This window comes from Manacus candei, unplaced genomic scaffold (genome assembly GCF_025592945.1).
Source record: "Manacus candei isolate 608988 ecotype Guabito, Panama unplaced genomic scaffold, ASM2559294v1 h1tg000023l, whole genome shotgun sequence".
Lineage (NCBI taxonomy): Eukaryota > Metazoa > Chordata > Aves > Passeriformes > Pipridae > Manacus > Manacus candei.
In genome coordinates this window covers 2,355,068-2,371,236 of record NW_026138071.1, presented here as the reverse complement: position 1 = coordinate 2,371,236, position 16,169 = coordinate 2,355,068, and the positions used below count along the sequence as shown (strand labels likewise).

The window sequence follows — 16,169 nt, the reverse complement described above, 5'->3', positions numbered from 1 at the left end:
TCTCTTATTCATTATTTATCCAGTGTCAAAATTATATATACACCAGTAAGAACAGATGCACAAATTAGCAGCAATTGTTGAGGGATATAAATATAGTATAAGACAAGAGAAGTTAATCCATCTCCATTCCAAAACTGTGCCTCTGTTTTATAGCTTCTATAAGATGGCTTTAAATAGTTTTGCAAAGTTCAGTGCATTACAGATTAAAAAGTTTAACTCATTTTTGCTTTTCAGTCATTATTGTCTAAGGAGGAAGTAAAAAGGTAGGACGATTTTAACAAGAACCTCTTCAAATGTTATGTAAACTCAAAGTTCTTAAAGCCACTTTGCATGTTAACTACATGACAAAGCAGTTCATCAACTGAAATTTAACCAAGTCTTTAAGGAGGAAAGCGAGTCTGTAAAAGCAAGGCTTCACAAAAGTAAAGTTTTGTTCAGAGAATACTCAATTTTTCTTGTCAAAGTTACTGCAGAATACAGAGGACTGGGGGTGAATTAGTTGAATAAACTTAGTTTTATGCTTTTTTCCCCTATAAATTTGATACATTTTTTTTAATCAGGCCAATTAGCAGTTAGATGTACATTTCAAAATTTAATTTATTTTTAGTACTATTGAAACAAAAGGGAAATCAAATACCATTGATGAGTTAAAATACTGCTCTGTAAACTTCTGCAGGCACCTTCATTATTCTCTCCAAATTACTATTCACAGTATTTCATCATTAAAACATCTAACACTCTTCAATCCATCACCCTGTGAACTTCACAGGCCTTTGTATAAACTCGGAATAGCAGGGTCTGAATTATACATCACAGGCCCTTCCTAATTGCTGATGGCTTGCTGGTGGCTGCAGATCTGCAGTCACCTGGCACACTGCACTTTTGGGATGTTATCTTCATTACAACACACGTGTTTTAAGCAGTGCATCCAGTGGGGTGCCTTGCAGCCAGTTATTTGTCTGTTTTGTTCTTCAGAGAGTACAAGGCTCACTCATGCCCCTGGAGACACCAGGGGCTCCCAGTAGGGACCAAGATCACAATATAATCCCAGTTTAAAGAGGAAGATCACACTTAAACAAGTATTTATTCTTCTTAAAGGTTGCTGTGCATATGCACAAAGAGGTAGATTTGCTAAAATATATAAACCTGCTCCATTCTTTAGCTTAGAAATTTTCATGACTGAACCACTAACAGAAATGTATTATAAAGAGGGAGTGACTGTGGGTTGAAATACCCCTTTAATATTAATTGTCAGCCTTATTGCACAGCTTTGATGTCGAGCCCAGGTGTAACAATGGCTGCAAAAGAAGTGAATTTCTTTACACATGAATTTTAGCTTGAATGCTGCTCTCCAAAAGACTCTGGTTTTTTGTCTTGAAAACAACAAATTGGCTAGGAAGAGTCTGGTGATTAGTGGTGTTAAGAGCAGAGTAATTCACCTTCTGTGGGTGAAACCTACTCCCATGCTTCCTAAAAATTACTGCTAACTTATTTTTTGAAGTTAAATTTTCTGCAACGTTAAAAAGCAAAGACTCACCCCCAGAAGGTGCAGGTGAAGCTCCAAGGAGCTGGCTCTTGACACAAACAGAAGAGTTCTCACATAGGTAAAATTCACTGCTGTCATGTGGGAAAAGGCGTGGGCAGGCTCATTTCCCTCCTACTCACTTTTCTCATCCTACAGCTTCAACCAGAAGTTACAGCAATCACATCCTGGGGGCCTCTGAACTCACAGAAAACCTACACGGTTTCCCCCACCTACCTGCAAAAGTAACTTGTGGGCTTCAAATATGCCTCAAATAAAGAAAAGGAGGGAAAGATCTTTCCACGACTCCATTCTGAGAAACAACCAACCAACTCACGAACACATTCTGGGAGGAAATCAAAGCTCACAGACTGGCAGCACCAGGAAGCAAGACATGGATAAAAACAGCTCTTGAGCTTTCTCCTTCTTAATGCTGCTCTTTCTCATCTTCAAACATAAACTATCAGTTTTCATTCCGCCTCCCCACAAAAAAGAAAGAAGATGAGGAGAAAGATGGATCATACAGTAAATATTAAAAAAGCTATTGCTCCTGCCCCTTCCTGGCAATGAGAGGCCTTCCACAGAAATTTAAGCTACACAAACTTTGGCTCAGACAAGAGACTGTAAAATCTGTGAAAATATCCATGGAAAAACTGTTAGAAGTACTACCATACTGTAGTTTTATTTACTAAGGAGAGTAAAATTAAACTGGTTTCTACTTAGCTTCAATAACCTCCTATGAAAAAGCATGAAAATAGAGTTTGGATGAGCTCCTGAGCAAAAGTGCTCCATTGGTATAACCACCTCCAAAGGCAATCTGCTGTCTGACCTGGGCTTGGTAAGATATATCTCATTATAAAGCCATTCAGCATTTCGAAAGGCACTGTTAGCAAGCCTCCAAAACAAGAATATACCACTAAGCAGCACCTTGCTTTGGGAAGCCACAGCCCTAACATGCCCAGTTACAGCTGTGCCCTGGGAACCCTCCTACTCGCTGCAATCAGAGTTCAGCTTTTTTCTACTATTTATATTGATAAGTTCTTTACCACCAAGAAACATTAAGACTGGATGTTCTGTGTGCGAGGACAGCGGGAGGAGGGAGAAAAAAGATGTTTGCTTAGTTGATATTTTCCTCAAATGTCATAGCTCACAATTCCATAGCACCTTGCAACCCAAGAATTTAACACACTTCATAAGCAACTAATTAAGCATCACGACACCTAAAAGGGAAGAGGTTAAGTTGATACAGCTGGTCTGAATATTCTGACAGTCAGATAAAGTGCAACTAATTGGTCATTTTTAAGGGGAGAAATTTCTGGTGTTAGAATGTTATTAAATCAGAAGACAAGATACAAATGTTTTTCATTTACAAAGGAAATGGTTTGTTTCATTTCTGCAAACGGTTTAGTTCAAGTTGTTGAGACATTTAAAAAACTCTGAGAGCAGGTTAATGTTGCTGAGTATATGATTCATAAGAATTATGTGAAGGGGAGAAGAGAGGAAACTGTCACTTTTACTGCACTTGGATGCCAGCCCTAAAATAAGCTTCTTGAAACAGTTCATCAAAGGAATTTCAATGACAAAGCCAACCTTTATCCTTTTACAGGGGACTTCAAGCCTCCTTTTATAGCACAGAGATTACTATATTTGGCCAAACCTAGATAACATTAAAGCCATTATCACTGCAGTGAGACACTATAAATAGCAATAGTAATGTAAAACATTTAAAATTCTGCCTGGGAAGCATGATAGATAAACAATATTATCTATGCATATTTTAGGGTTTGTCTATCAAACACAATATCATTCATGATAACATGAACCAATTTAGTTACATAATTCACCTTGTTGTTTACCCAAAATTACTTGCATAGTCTTGGGAACTCCTTTCCTGATTGCTTATGACAATAGACTTTATATTTAACACACACACATATGTGGGAAAGGTCAAATCACATTCTGAGGTTCTGGATTTGTCAAAGTTAATGCTCATTCAATAAATCAGGACAGGAAATGGTTTCCTCCTCTGTTAAAAGGTTCTGTTCACGTGAATCAAGAGTGTATTAACCCCAAACATCTTCATCTTAGTTTCATCACCACCCTAAATTCTTCAGAAGAACATAATCCTGAAACAAATTTTGCTGCCAAAAATGACAGGAAATTATATTTTAGTTGTGGATAAATTAGTCTCTGAACTTAACTTTCCATAACAATAAGCAGGAGATTATGAACTCATTCCCAGGAAGTCCTGATAAGGCTTAAAAAAGATTTGCTTTTACCCATTCAGGTAAAAAAAACTCACAGTATTTTGCATAAAAAAATCTTTCCCTGAACAGAGAGATAGCCTTCCCTCTAAGAGAAGTGTAACACAGTAAGCAATATCATGGCAGAACTGCCCCTTATTAAAGGATCATGGCTGTGTTTTGCAGACTTACTACCAGTACTTGAGGAAGATCTTTTCTGCACAGGTTTAAATTGACTTCATTTTTAAAAAAAAAAAAAAAAAGAAGGTGTAACCTTAAAAAAAAAAAAAAAAGCATGTGACCTAGTATCTAAAACAAAGCATATCACAGCAGAACTGGACAGTTAAGGCACTTCATTTTAAAACAGAAAAAAAAATAGCCCACACATATTAACTTCACATAATTTTAGAACAATGTTTTTTGATGGTAGAGTGGTTTGGGTTTGTTTTTTAATTAAAATTAGAGGTGGTCTCAAAAGCCCAGACCCAATCATCCCTGAAAATTAAAATATTTAATCTTATCTGAGGCAGAATTTAGTAAACTTCTCCCATACAAAATGTCAAACCAGGCCAAGTGCAGTAGGCTCTGCTCCTGTGCCTCCTGAGTTCAAATGACTCAAGATAAACCCAGCTGGATGGAAACCTCCAGTGTCAGTGAGGCTCATTACTTCCATTTTAACTTTGAATGCGGTGAGCAACCTCACTCTGAAGATCCAGTAAAAATTAAGGTTTCAGGTTCCAGGTATTACAATGGCAATCAAACTTTTAAATCAACAGCTAATGAAAATTCCCATCCAGTATACTTTCATTTAAAATCTACCTTTATAAGTAATCTGGGAGAGTGAGAAAATAGAACTGCTGAATACAACAGAAGGAGAAGGAAAATCCACACCTCTGTGCAGACACACAAACCTTCCCACTCCTACGAACTGCAGAGGAAATGCTCCTGCTGATAAATCATCAACAGGAAGCCAGATTCAATGGCTGGGCACAGCACCCTTGCACCGATTTCACATACTTCTCAATTGCCTTGACACAATAACCTTTAGCTCATAAAAACTTAGATCTTACGACATTTTTGAATAGTGACGAACACAAAACAAAATTGCTTGGAGCGTTCTCATCTCAAAAGCCTCCCCTTGAGCATTTCCCCGTGCAAAGTAAAGAGCATGTTTGCTTTTATTCAGCCAGTTCATTAATCAACATCATTGAGATGCTACCTCCTCCCTCCAGTGTGTTTCTGTGTGCATGTAAATGCTTCAAAATCATCCGCAGTCATTCCCACTAGAGGCGGTTTCAGTGCACCCAGGCAAGAGCAAAGGCTCCATGCTGAACTCCTAGTGTGAAATGAGTCATTTGTTCCAAATCATGTTTCCTTTTTTCAGTATTCTTACTTAGTTATTCATTTCCCTAAAGTACATGAAGATGAGATGTTCCTAAGTTGCTTTATATTTGCTCTCAGCACATACTACTTTATTCCCGTTTCTTATCTCAGTTTTCCAGCCTTTTCCATGATTTCAGTGGGCCTTGATTTAGGACCTCAAAGGCACCAGACAACAAAGCCCACACTTTGAGGAAGATATCATTTAAGTTGTTTCCCCTTGCAAGATCTTTTGAAACCTTAGCATCCCTTTGCACTGGAGATAGTCAGCACCTGCAGGGGTGTGATTCCTAAACATTCATTACCATGAGAAACAAAGTTAAAATTACTTTTAGGTCGCAGAAGTGAATCTATTACATAAATGTTTTAATTATTCAATAAATATACAAGATGTGAAAATTAAATGTTTGCAAGTGTCCTGTTAGCTACCCATCAGGACAATCCAAGGCACTGACTGGTCCATATACCCATTTATGTACATGTGTTTCACCTTCCACATTACTTCACAGCCATAACTGAAAATCATCACAAACCCTTTTCTCTTTCCATACTTTGGACCATGTGCCACTTTTTGCTGCATCTTTTGAGATGTCCCTGTCTCCATACCAGCCATTATCTTTGGGCTATGTTTTCCAATCACAATTGTTCCATCAGATTCCCACCTCCCTTTAAAATTTTTCATTTGTAAAATTAGTTCATTATTGTTTATGCGGGTTTTGTTTATGTAAGTCATACAACTGAAATTTTAAATCAGTATCATCCTAAAGAGATAATCAGCTTTACTAAAATTTGACCGTCCTGAACAACTTTCAGACCTGCAAATAGACATATGGAAATTGATGTGAAAGATATAATACCATAGTCTCATGCCACATCTGCTGAATCACACCCAGTTTGAATGTCAAGTTGACCTTTGAGTACTGGAAAAAAAGTAATTCACAAGAAATTTATCTATCTCAAGAAATTTACACACCTTCTCGGACAAGCTCAGTGTTATTAAGGAAGAAATGAATGTGAAGACACAAAACTTAATCTACTGTAGCACGTAGTCTGCTGAGGGCACACTGAACAGCCTCTTCCCCTCCCCTTCATCACCATATATATTCTTTATTTTTCATCACTGAACCATTATTGTTCTTGATTTCTGATAATGTTTTTGTCTTCAGTATTGCTGTGGATCTTTATCTCTTTACTGAATCACAACCAAAAAAACCCAAAGCACACAGACTTGCCCTGATTTCAGTGATTTTTATATCAGTCTACATTCAACAGTGAGCGACTCTCAATTTTTTGCTTATACATTACCTCTCCCTGACATCCTCAATCCTAAGGCAATGTCTTCGAATACATAAGAATTTCATGAGGATTTCTCCACATCAACTATTGGAGGGTGCAGTATGTTAGAGAGATAAGAAAACCCCTTTTATTTCTTGAGCACCAAGTATCAGAAAATACAATTCACCAACATACTAAAGCTATGTAAGAGAGAAGGGTTACACAATGAATTTACAAGAAAAACTCTTGTTGGAAGGGGAGATGGAGAAGGGAAGAAGGAAGTTCTCTGTCCCCAGTTTCTGTGTTTCTGTAGAAGTATTTATAGACTGACAGAGCTGTTACACAGTTCCAGGACCTGGCTTAGCTGAGACATAAGTGATCCCCAAAGAGATCAGGTACAACAGCAGAGGTAAAATTCATCAAGATTAAGTTAAACTTCGTAACTGCAGCCTATAAAGCTATCAAGCCACTAAAGTACTACCTTATTGCCTCTTCCCTGCAAAACTGGACAGTTGGAACCAGCAAATATTCAGAAGCTCATGGGGATGGACTACCCCAGCAACACGGACTGGGTTTGATTTTGCATGGCTTGCCAGAGATTGGACATCACATTGTCCTTCTCATCCAGGTAGACTGAGGAGCAACACATCACCGGCTGACTGGGAAGCTGCCAAAGGCTGTCACTAATTGACCCTCTGCTTGTAATTCCAAACTGGCAGAAGCCACTGCAGAAGATCCTAACCTTAGCCGTGATCTACAATCCACCCTGCAGAAAGTGCTCCCAGTCTTTGACTTGCATTCCATCAGGTCTTATCAGAAGGGTGCCTGTAACTGTCAAAAAATAACTGAACCCAAACATATCACCTTCTCAAAACCACCAACACTCACTCCAGAAAAGGAAAACGGAAAGGAAAATTTAATAAAAGAAACCAGTCAAAGCTGTTTCCCAAAAGAAGACATTGCAGGAATGTGGCAATCCTCCTACTATCCTATAAACAAACATTCAAAAGTCAACTAGTGACACTTTAGAGTCTTTACGCTTATTTTGGTTTGTTTGTCACGGTCATCTTTGTCCCTGGATGTTAAGTGCCAAGCACTGGGAGGGTCCCTCCTGCCCCATGGCTGGGAGATGGGCTGCTGTTCTTACCTGACATTGTCATGCTTCTGGATGTAGATCTTATGAAACATCATGTCTTCCTGTTTGGCATTAATGTCAGCTTTCATCTCCATGGCAACATGTCGAGGAAGTACAGAGAGCAGGAGACGCTCCTGTGGAGTCAGACAGATGAACCAATTAAAACACCTGCTGCCCAGTTAACAAACACACTTTGTTCCTTACTGGGGAGAAGTGAGTCATCAGTTTGGTGGGAGATGAGAACAACCAACCAAAATGGTCTCCATAAACCCTTCAGATGATCCCCTAACCAGTCATATGCAATTCTGTCCCAACTCCGCAAGAAGAATTGAATGATTTTAGAAGAAAAATTATTTTTCATTCCAGATGCACTGAGCTTACGATTCATGGTTGCCAGTTCTTGCAAATGAAGGAACCACGCAACTCTAAAAGTGTCTATTCACCATTCTTGGAAGGACTCTGATAAATGGTACTGTCCGACCTCCCACACAGCCTCTGCACACCACCACGAAGTTCTTCACCTAACAGAGGAATGATACCCCAACACCCTTGGGCACCATTTAAAATTCCTTCCTTGCTTATCTAATCATCTAAGCACATTCCCCCAGCAGGCACAAACCTGCTCTTAGCATCTAAAAAGTCATAGGAATGCCCTGATAAAACTATCATGAAGAGTTAGCCCAACTCTACAAAGCAGCATTATACTTTTATGCTTAAAACTACTATTAGTGCCCAAATGCATCAAGACCTGTAAACCCAACCACTCACCTATGAGACTATATTCAATTATCACCCTTGTCATCAACAAGTTGTGGCTCTCCTTGCCACTCACTTAGCACTTTTATTTATTGATAATAGCTTTAATGTGACTTCTGTAACATTATTTTGCAAACTGTTCCGTATAGTTTGCAAAAATGACAAAAACTATGGTGATTTTCCTAAAAACTCACACAAAAGCAAGTGCTCATTATTATTCTAAATTGTTGTCTATTTCACACAGAAGTTACAGAATTTAAACCTGCAGGTAATTTGTGCCCCAGGGATGTATTTGTGTGTTTCAGGAATCACACCTGAGAATTCTGCCCAGAGCTTCATTCTGTTCTCAGTCACTCCCCTTACAGTCCAAAAGAAGTTTTTGCTATGGCTTAAGAAGGTGGGGAGCACCTCCTCTGGGATCAGCTCCACTGTGGTCCAACCTGCAGGCAGTGCACTGGAATAGCTGAAGAATCCCATAAACCTGTGCCATTTTTGTCATTATTTTTCTTTATCTACAGTGAGCAGAGGGAAGAAAAGGGCCTTCCTTCCTGAAGACACAGACAGAATGTGGAGCAAACGAAGGTCCCTAACCTTATCTAACAGCTCATTAATTCTCAACAGCACAGGGAGCAGCAGGGCTCAAATGCAGCCCTGACTCAGAGGGGTCAGCAATCCCATCCTAATTACTCACATCGCCAAACCACTTGCCCATACTACAGTTGTAGGCATATTTCTGGTTTCCGATTCCTAGTTTTATCTGAAAGTTCCCCATTTATTTCTTCCTCTAAGGAGAGAGAGGAACCCTGGGGGAACCAGAGGAAGATGAATTCACTGAAAATGTGCTCAGCATGCACTCAGACATTTTATAGTCTGCAGCACTGCCCAGTATTTCCTTATTTTTCCTCTTCAGTGTGTACCTTAAAGAGATGGATTCTTGCCTCCAGTCTCTGAAGACACAGTAATAAAACAGAAGATGTGTGGAAGGATTTCTATCTCTGCTCAAAACTGCAGCAGTCCTGATAAGATACTTGTTTTTCAAAGTACTCTCACCTTCTCTAACATACTGCAGGAGCTATCACTTACATACCCACCTTTTTTTTTTTACGAAAGATTATGAATCATGCACGTGTCCTTAGGCTTCTGTCAGCTATTAGCACACTCCTTGAGCAGAAAAGCACAACACATTTGTATGCTTTCTAGAGTAAATTGTGTATATACTGCTGTCATTTGCATATTCTAATAGGCATCCTCAAATGTGTGAAAGCTGCTTTTTTATGTGTGATTTTACACATCCTCTAAATAACTTGGAGCTTTATGGGAGGTTCAGGGGCACCCTCAGGTTTGAAACATTCCTTGTAAGCGCACGAGCATGGAGGATTTAGTTGCTTTCAAAACAGGGACACATTCAGGAGTGCCTGTTACTAGCACTCCAAGAGATTTTCACATACATTTCTGAGTAACTTCTGCTTGAGAGCCCCCACTCCCATTCTTCCTGACACCACAGGCACTTGCCAGATTAAATCCCCAGTATTTTCAAGACACTTGAGATCTCCAGGAGCTGAACTAACACCTCTCTGAAATAATAATCAGGGAATAAGATAGGCTTATCAGGTGAAACAAATGCATGTAGCACAACATCCCTTCATGCAGTGACTAATTAGGAAGCTGAGCCACGTTACAGAGCTGAGCATTATCTTTATTCTGTTTGGAGCATCACAATCACTGAAAATAACCTCTGAAGATAACAGGAGAAGGCTGTAACAAGTGCATTTGTAAAGCACAAGCCGTGTTAAAAGACCCTCAAAACAACAAAATCCCTGTTTTATTTCAAATGGAGCACAGAAATTAAAGTCTCCACTAGAGTACAATTTTCATTTTGGTACAATGACTAGAAAGTACTGCAGCTTTCCTATAAAATCACTTATTATGCAACAATGAGGTGACTAGGACTGTTGTTCTATAAGTTTAACAAGGCAGCATTCTGACCTGATAAAAAAGCAAGAGCAAATTCGTATATAACTCTAACTTCAAAATAACATGCAAGTATAGTTCTACTGAATTATACATTAAACATATGCATCCCAAGGAGCAGTAGTCTCAAGAACGGGCACAGATGAAAGGGTACAACACAGACCTACTGTTTACACACATACACAGAGATATATGTGTACCCGGGCACACAGATCCCTACAACAACCCTGCACTACGCAGGAATTTTAACTGTTTATGTCATACTCTCCCAAGATGACCTCAAATCACTACAAATATTTAGTATCTTAAGACTATCCATTTGTATTCAGGTTTAGTAACAGTTACCTTTTACCACAACTGATGTGGAGATGAAATAAAAGGAGATAACTTTTCCAAGACAAAAGACAAGCAATGCTAGAAATAAGGCTCTGCAGTCCCAATAACCCATCTCTTACCTAAATGCTAAGTATTTGCTCACTACAGATTGTGAAGAACTCTGGGCAAGCAACAGTGATTCTTGCTATGGCTGTGCCCTAGGTTATCTAAGTAATGAAATCACAAGTCATCTCTCTTCTGCACTGGACATTCTGGATTTTTTATTTACTTTCTGGCTAATTTTAGGTGCTGGTAGACACTTGATAAAGGAAAATACACATTCATTTACCCGAGAAAATCTGACTGCCTTTAACAGAGAACAGCACAGAGGAGCACCATCAGATCTCCAGAAAATGACAAGCAACTGTAACAGTGCTGGGATGTGCAGTTCTGTTTTCCTCCACCCCTGTTTGGAGATTGGCTCTCCCAGGTGTGGGCTGAGCTGCCCTTATTTGTGTCTGCTGTCCCCTCATGATTATCTCAGTGCATTATGCATAGAGATGCATCTGAACTGAACCTGGAGATCAATGTCAGTTCAGGCTGTGGCAGCAAATAATCTCATTAGGAGTCCCCAGCTGCCAGGACCCAGAGTTACTGCTGGAAGGACTGGAGAGCACTTGTCAGGGACTGGATTTGACCCATGTTTTTTTGATGTCCTGGTTTTCTTTTGCATGGTATAGTACTTTCTCAGGAGGGGGAGAAAAAAAAGGCATTAAGTGAGGGCATTTGTCAGGGCTTCAGAGACAGAAGCTCCTAAATCCAGAACAGCCCAAGCATTTGAGCCATGCTGCTAAGGCAGTCTGTCAGCAGGGAGGACAGAGCTGTAATCAATAAGTAAAGTGGCATATTCTCTCAGCTCAGTCCTTTCATCATTCCAAGGTGTGGAAGGAGGAGTGGATGCTTGTTACCTCTTTCTGAGACTGCATTCGTTGCAAAGGAAAAAGGAGTCTTGAGTGTGAATCTCATTTTCATACATAAACTATCAAAATAAAGCATGTGTACTCATTATTTTGCAGTAAGGATTTAACAACAAGTGTATCAGCCAGAGGTACCTCATGAAACACTGCCAAAAGTCAAATCCATAGATACAGATGGGCTGAGACATGAAGGAAAATTAAGCTGCGTTGCCACAGAGATTCAAAGACTCTCCAGCTGATTCATTCCCTTGACCTCTCCCCAAACCCACAACCAAGCTCCGAGATATCTCCCAAGGGATGAGTGGAAATCCCGTTTCATAATTAATTTTAAATTGCACTGAACTGACCACTATGAGACGTACTGCAGGGCAGAGATGTGTGTTAGCAAGGGAATAGTTAAGCTGCCTCAAAACTTCTTTTTTGTCTAACTCTGAGGACACGAGAGACTCACTGCAAGAGAACCCACAAATGATTTAGGGTAGCAGATACCTTCAGCACCCTTGATGACTAAGCTGTATGCTGGCACCAAGAGGTCTTTCTACAGCAAAAAACCAATGAAGTTGGTGATGAATCTTACTCTTTGAACAAACACAATTCATTTGAGGCCAATAAGGTATACAGAAGGGTGTAACCAGATAGGAACCTTTGGGAAATGCAGGAAGAGGACCCTCTTTGGAGCCATCAAGGAACAATATGTTCTGTGCACCAATTTTTACCTTTCGCTTCTGAAACCTGACTCACAGCTACCTGTTGGCAGTGGCTTTGTTGACAATCACACCATGCTTTGACCTTACAGAGAAGGTCAGTCCAAAGCCTGTGTGTTACATCTGCATTCAACACGTCTTCAGTGATGGGTGCAAAAAAACTGTGCAGACACTTTGTGTGCTGTGTAATTTTAACCCACTGAGCACATACTACAGGATACGCCGATGCCTCTGGAAAAGTCCATCAAGGTATTGGGGAAGAACTATGCCCTTGAGCTCTCTTTCAAACCTTTAAAAATCCTGTCCTCTACCATCACCCTATTCTTGCTTGGATTACTCAGGAAGCAAGAAGCCTGCAAATCCCACCCTACGGGAACAATTTGCATGCTAATTCTGTTTCAACAACTTCATTTTTTATTTCCAATTGTTGCTCTTACCTGCTGCTGGTTTTCCCTTTGAGAATGCAGCCTGGCTTGTATGCATTCCCTGGTCTCCTGGAAAGCCTGTCTTTGGGACACCTCTGCTGGGTAGTGGGTACACACGCCTACAATGTTTGTACAGGAGAAGATGAGAACATTGGAGACCAGCTGCAACAAAAAAAAAAAGGGGGGGGAAATACTTGGTTACACTTTGGAAAACTGCCATTGGTAACAAAACACTAGCCAGAACCCAGCCCCTTCCATGACTCCTTAATCCAAGACGCATTTAAATTTCAAACTCTTAATTCCAGTGTATTTTACCTCTCTAATCTTTAAAACATAAAATTTCCATATATGGCCTCAAATATATGTTCTTAACACTGTATATTACTTCACTGATAAAAAATACAATTCCTCTGGTACTTCTGTAATCTTGCTTTTGGTTATCCATTATCTTGGAACTACTGTGACACAAATCTATTTAAAATGCATCATTGATCTGCCACTAAAAGTCACCTATGACTTGTGCTGACACATCTGACAAAGGAACACAAATATTTCCATGTCTGTGTACCTACAAATGTGGCTCAAAAACATATCAAAGGTACACTAAACCTTTATTTTGAAATAGTGCTTAAAATACTGAAGGTAAAGTGCTGCTATTCTCAAGGTTTAAGAGCAACTGAAGTAGTATTTTTAATCTCGTTCCAACTCAAAATTTTAATGTACTAGATAAAAAAATAAGCTTTTTACATTTCTGTGAACATGAGTACAGAAAGAGGTGTTAAGTCTGAAGCATACTTAAGCTGGACAAGCAAGAAGGAAAAGCTACATCATTTTTCTGTTCCCATGTGGGTTATGTTTAGTAAGGAAGCAGTCACATAACTTTTGCTGAAAACTTGTGTTGCAATCTTTTGTTTCCCAACTATTTTTTAGTAAAAAGGAAAAAAATATTCACCCCCATTGGTGACATTTGGTAGAAGCAAAATGTTCAAAACCACTTCTGATGGCATAATGTAAACAATTCCCTTGACAGAGGTCAGTCACAGTATGACTTTTTGAGACCCACACAAGCTGTATTGTATCTCCCTTTGAGGGCAGATTTATTTGAAGCACCTCTCATCTCTTCTAGGGGGAAAGACTGTCAGACCCGCAATATTTTTAATAATACAGATATTTGGTCTATTCCCTAATGAGTCCAAATATATCCTTTGCCTTTATTACTTTTTTACTTGCAGAATAAAAAAAAAGTAGTTTCCAGACCAGCCCATTCCCTGAAAATACAGAGCCAGGATCTGAAGGGCGGGAGAGCTGCAGAGCACCCCTCAAGTCCTGAGCTCACAGGAGGTGCTCAGGATTCCCCAAACCAACACTGTGCAGGAGAGAGGAGCTGCCCCCATCTCAAACATGGACCCGCATCCCAAGAGCACCAACCTCTCCAAAAAGTCTGGCTGGGATTACTCTAACTCTTGGACTACATCCACATGCTAAGGACAGCGACAATTCTTTTATTAACAACTCTGACTTAAAACAGACTAACATCACCTTTCAGCTCAAAATAAGCAACACTTTAAACTATAGCCAGACGAGGGACATCTCTCTGTGGATGGCTGCCAGTAGATGGCAACACTCCAACTTCCCAAGCTCCTAAATCCAAGTGCTGTATTTTGGGTTACGTCCCTGCAGTGAGTTCCCGCACCTGGGTACCACACTACACAGTACAATAACCTGCAGGTTACAGACACCCACAGGTGATTATCACCAATGGCAGGTTTATGTATTTGCAGATAACTGGTTTTCAAGGAGGATATTATTCTCAACCCCTACAGACTGCTCCCTCCTTCCAGAGCCCACAGTTCGCACAGAGACGGGGCTTTTGAAGACACAGGTCATACACATGGATATAAAATAAGTCCTGATCCTAAACTCACACACTCCCTTCACTATTATATTCTCACTCAGTTCTTTCTGAGACTAGCTAAATCCTGCCAGATTCAAGGTCCTCCATCTCTCCCCTCAAGCTGTTCAGACACCAGTCAACCCCCACCCAGATCCTGCCCAGTTACCCTAACTCACTGCTGCATCCATGGCATTTGATGGTAATTTTTTGCTAATAATGACAATTTTTAAAGATGAAAAATCCCCCACTGGATAAAAAACATATCAGTACTTATTATAATGAAGAAACAGCTTAAAAAGGGAGTCAGAACAGGGTTTTCCTAGGAGTTACTCTTGATTCCCACTCCACGGATACACTGATTGACACTCTCAGCCAGTGAACAGCACTTCTACAAGCTAAATATGGTTAACATGGGCTCAAAGGTGTTAAAACTAAACAGCATCTTTTGCATACCCAGATTACAGCAAGATTCCCAGACTCTCTCCATTGGAGCTATTCAGATGTGCAGTAAGAAAAAAATTTGACAGGGCATATAAAACAGCAGGAAAATGCATCTCTCTATCTATAGAGAGCTGTTAAAGAGCTTCTGTTCAGAACAGTTAACAATATTTGTTTTGCATGTAATTGGAACGGGTAGATTTGTGTTCACTTCTATAACTTCAGTAAAAGTCAGCGATGATATTCATGATATTCTGTAACTATGTAGCATTCATGGCAAAGTATGTCCTTTCTTCACCAAGGCAAACCAAATGATGACATAAGTTGCAGGACTGGGTGTGGCCAAGGTGATAACAATCCTGACTTCCCTTCACACCCAGAACGAGTTCTCAGCATATTTCAATCAAATGAGAGACCTGAACTCTAACTCTTGAGGTAATATCCTGAGCACATGGGAAAGGGATATAAGCAGTTTTCTGCTTTAATTCCAAGACTCTGAGACTTCATTTCACTTACAAGCACTAGCACAAACCCAAAAGAAACTCCTCAAAATGGTAACTCAAGTCTTGCACCAAGAACAGGTGGTAAAGATGACAGGCAACATATCAAGAGTTAACCCAGCAGTAAAGAGGAACACCTCAGTCCTGAAAACAAGCTCTTCCTTGGTCTGTCTCAACAAATTGGTATTGTGCCAACAAACTGGAGTCCACCCACAACGATACTGTTGCTGGGATGATGCCTTAAAAAGCCAAGCTGTACTGTTCAAGGCACGTGATTCACATTGTACAGTGACCAACATCATCAACGGGGAGTACAAATAACATCATCAGACTTGACATCAACGATAACATTTTTGGAACACAGAGCAGTAACTTTTCCACATTTGCTGAGGTCACTTTACCCAAACCCAAGGGACTTCACAGACTGATTTCCAAGACAGACTTGGATGACCAGGCTTCCTCAAATGGGAACTAAAGCTGTATTGCAATGTCATTTTTAAGTAGCAGGGGACAGGTATTTGCATTTTTTCTGTTAAGCCGAAGCTCATTTAATTCACAGTATGGCATCTTTGCAACACCAGGAAACATAAGGAGGGAAATTACTGTGTAATTTTTGTGTTACTGTGTAACTTTT

At 39.9% G+C, this 16,169-nt stretch overlaps 1 protein-coding gene across 2 annotated transcripts in view; it reads right to left on the bottom strand.

The window, feature by feature from the left end:
- ADCY5 (adenylate cyclase 5) overlaps positions 1-16,169 on the bottom strand; it is a 208,438-nt gene that overhangs the window by 74,449 nt on the left and 117,820 nt on the right. For both annotated transcript variants that reach the window (XM_051787547.1, XM_051787548.1), the window contains 2 exons: positions 12,716-12,865; positions 7,568-7,689 (listed from right to left, as the gene is read on the bottom strand). In XM_051787547.1, coding sequence (XP_051643507.1) covers positions 7,568-7,689; positions 12,716-12,865 — 272 coding nt within the window. The remainder of the gene's footprint in view (positions 1-7,567; positions 7,690-12,715; positions 12,866-16,169) is intronic.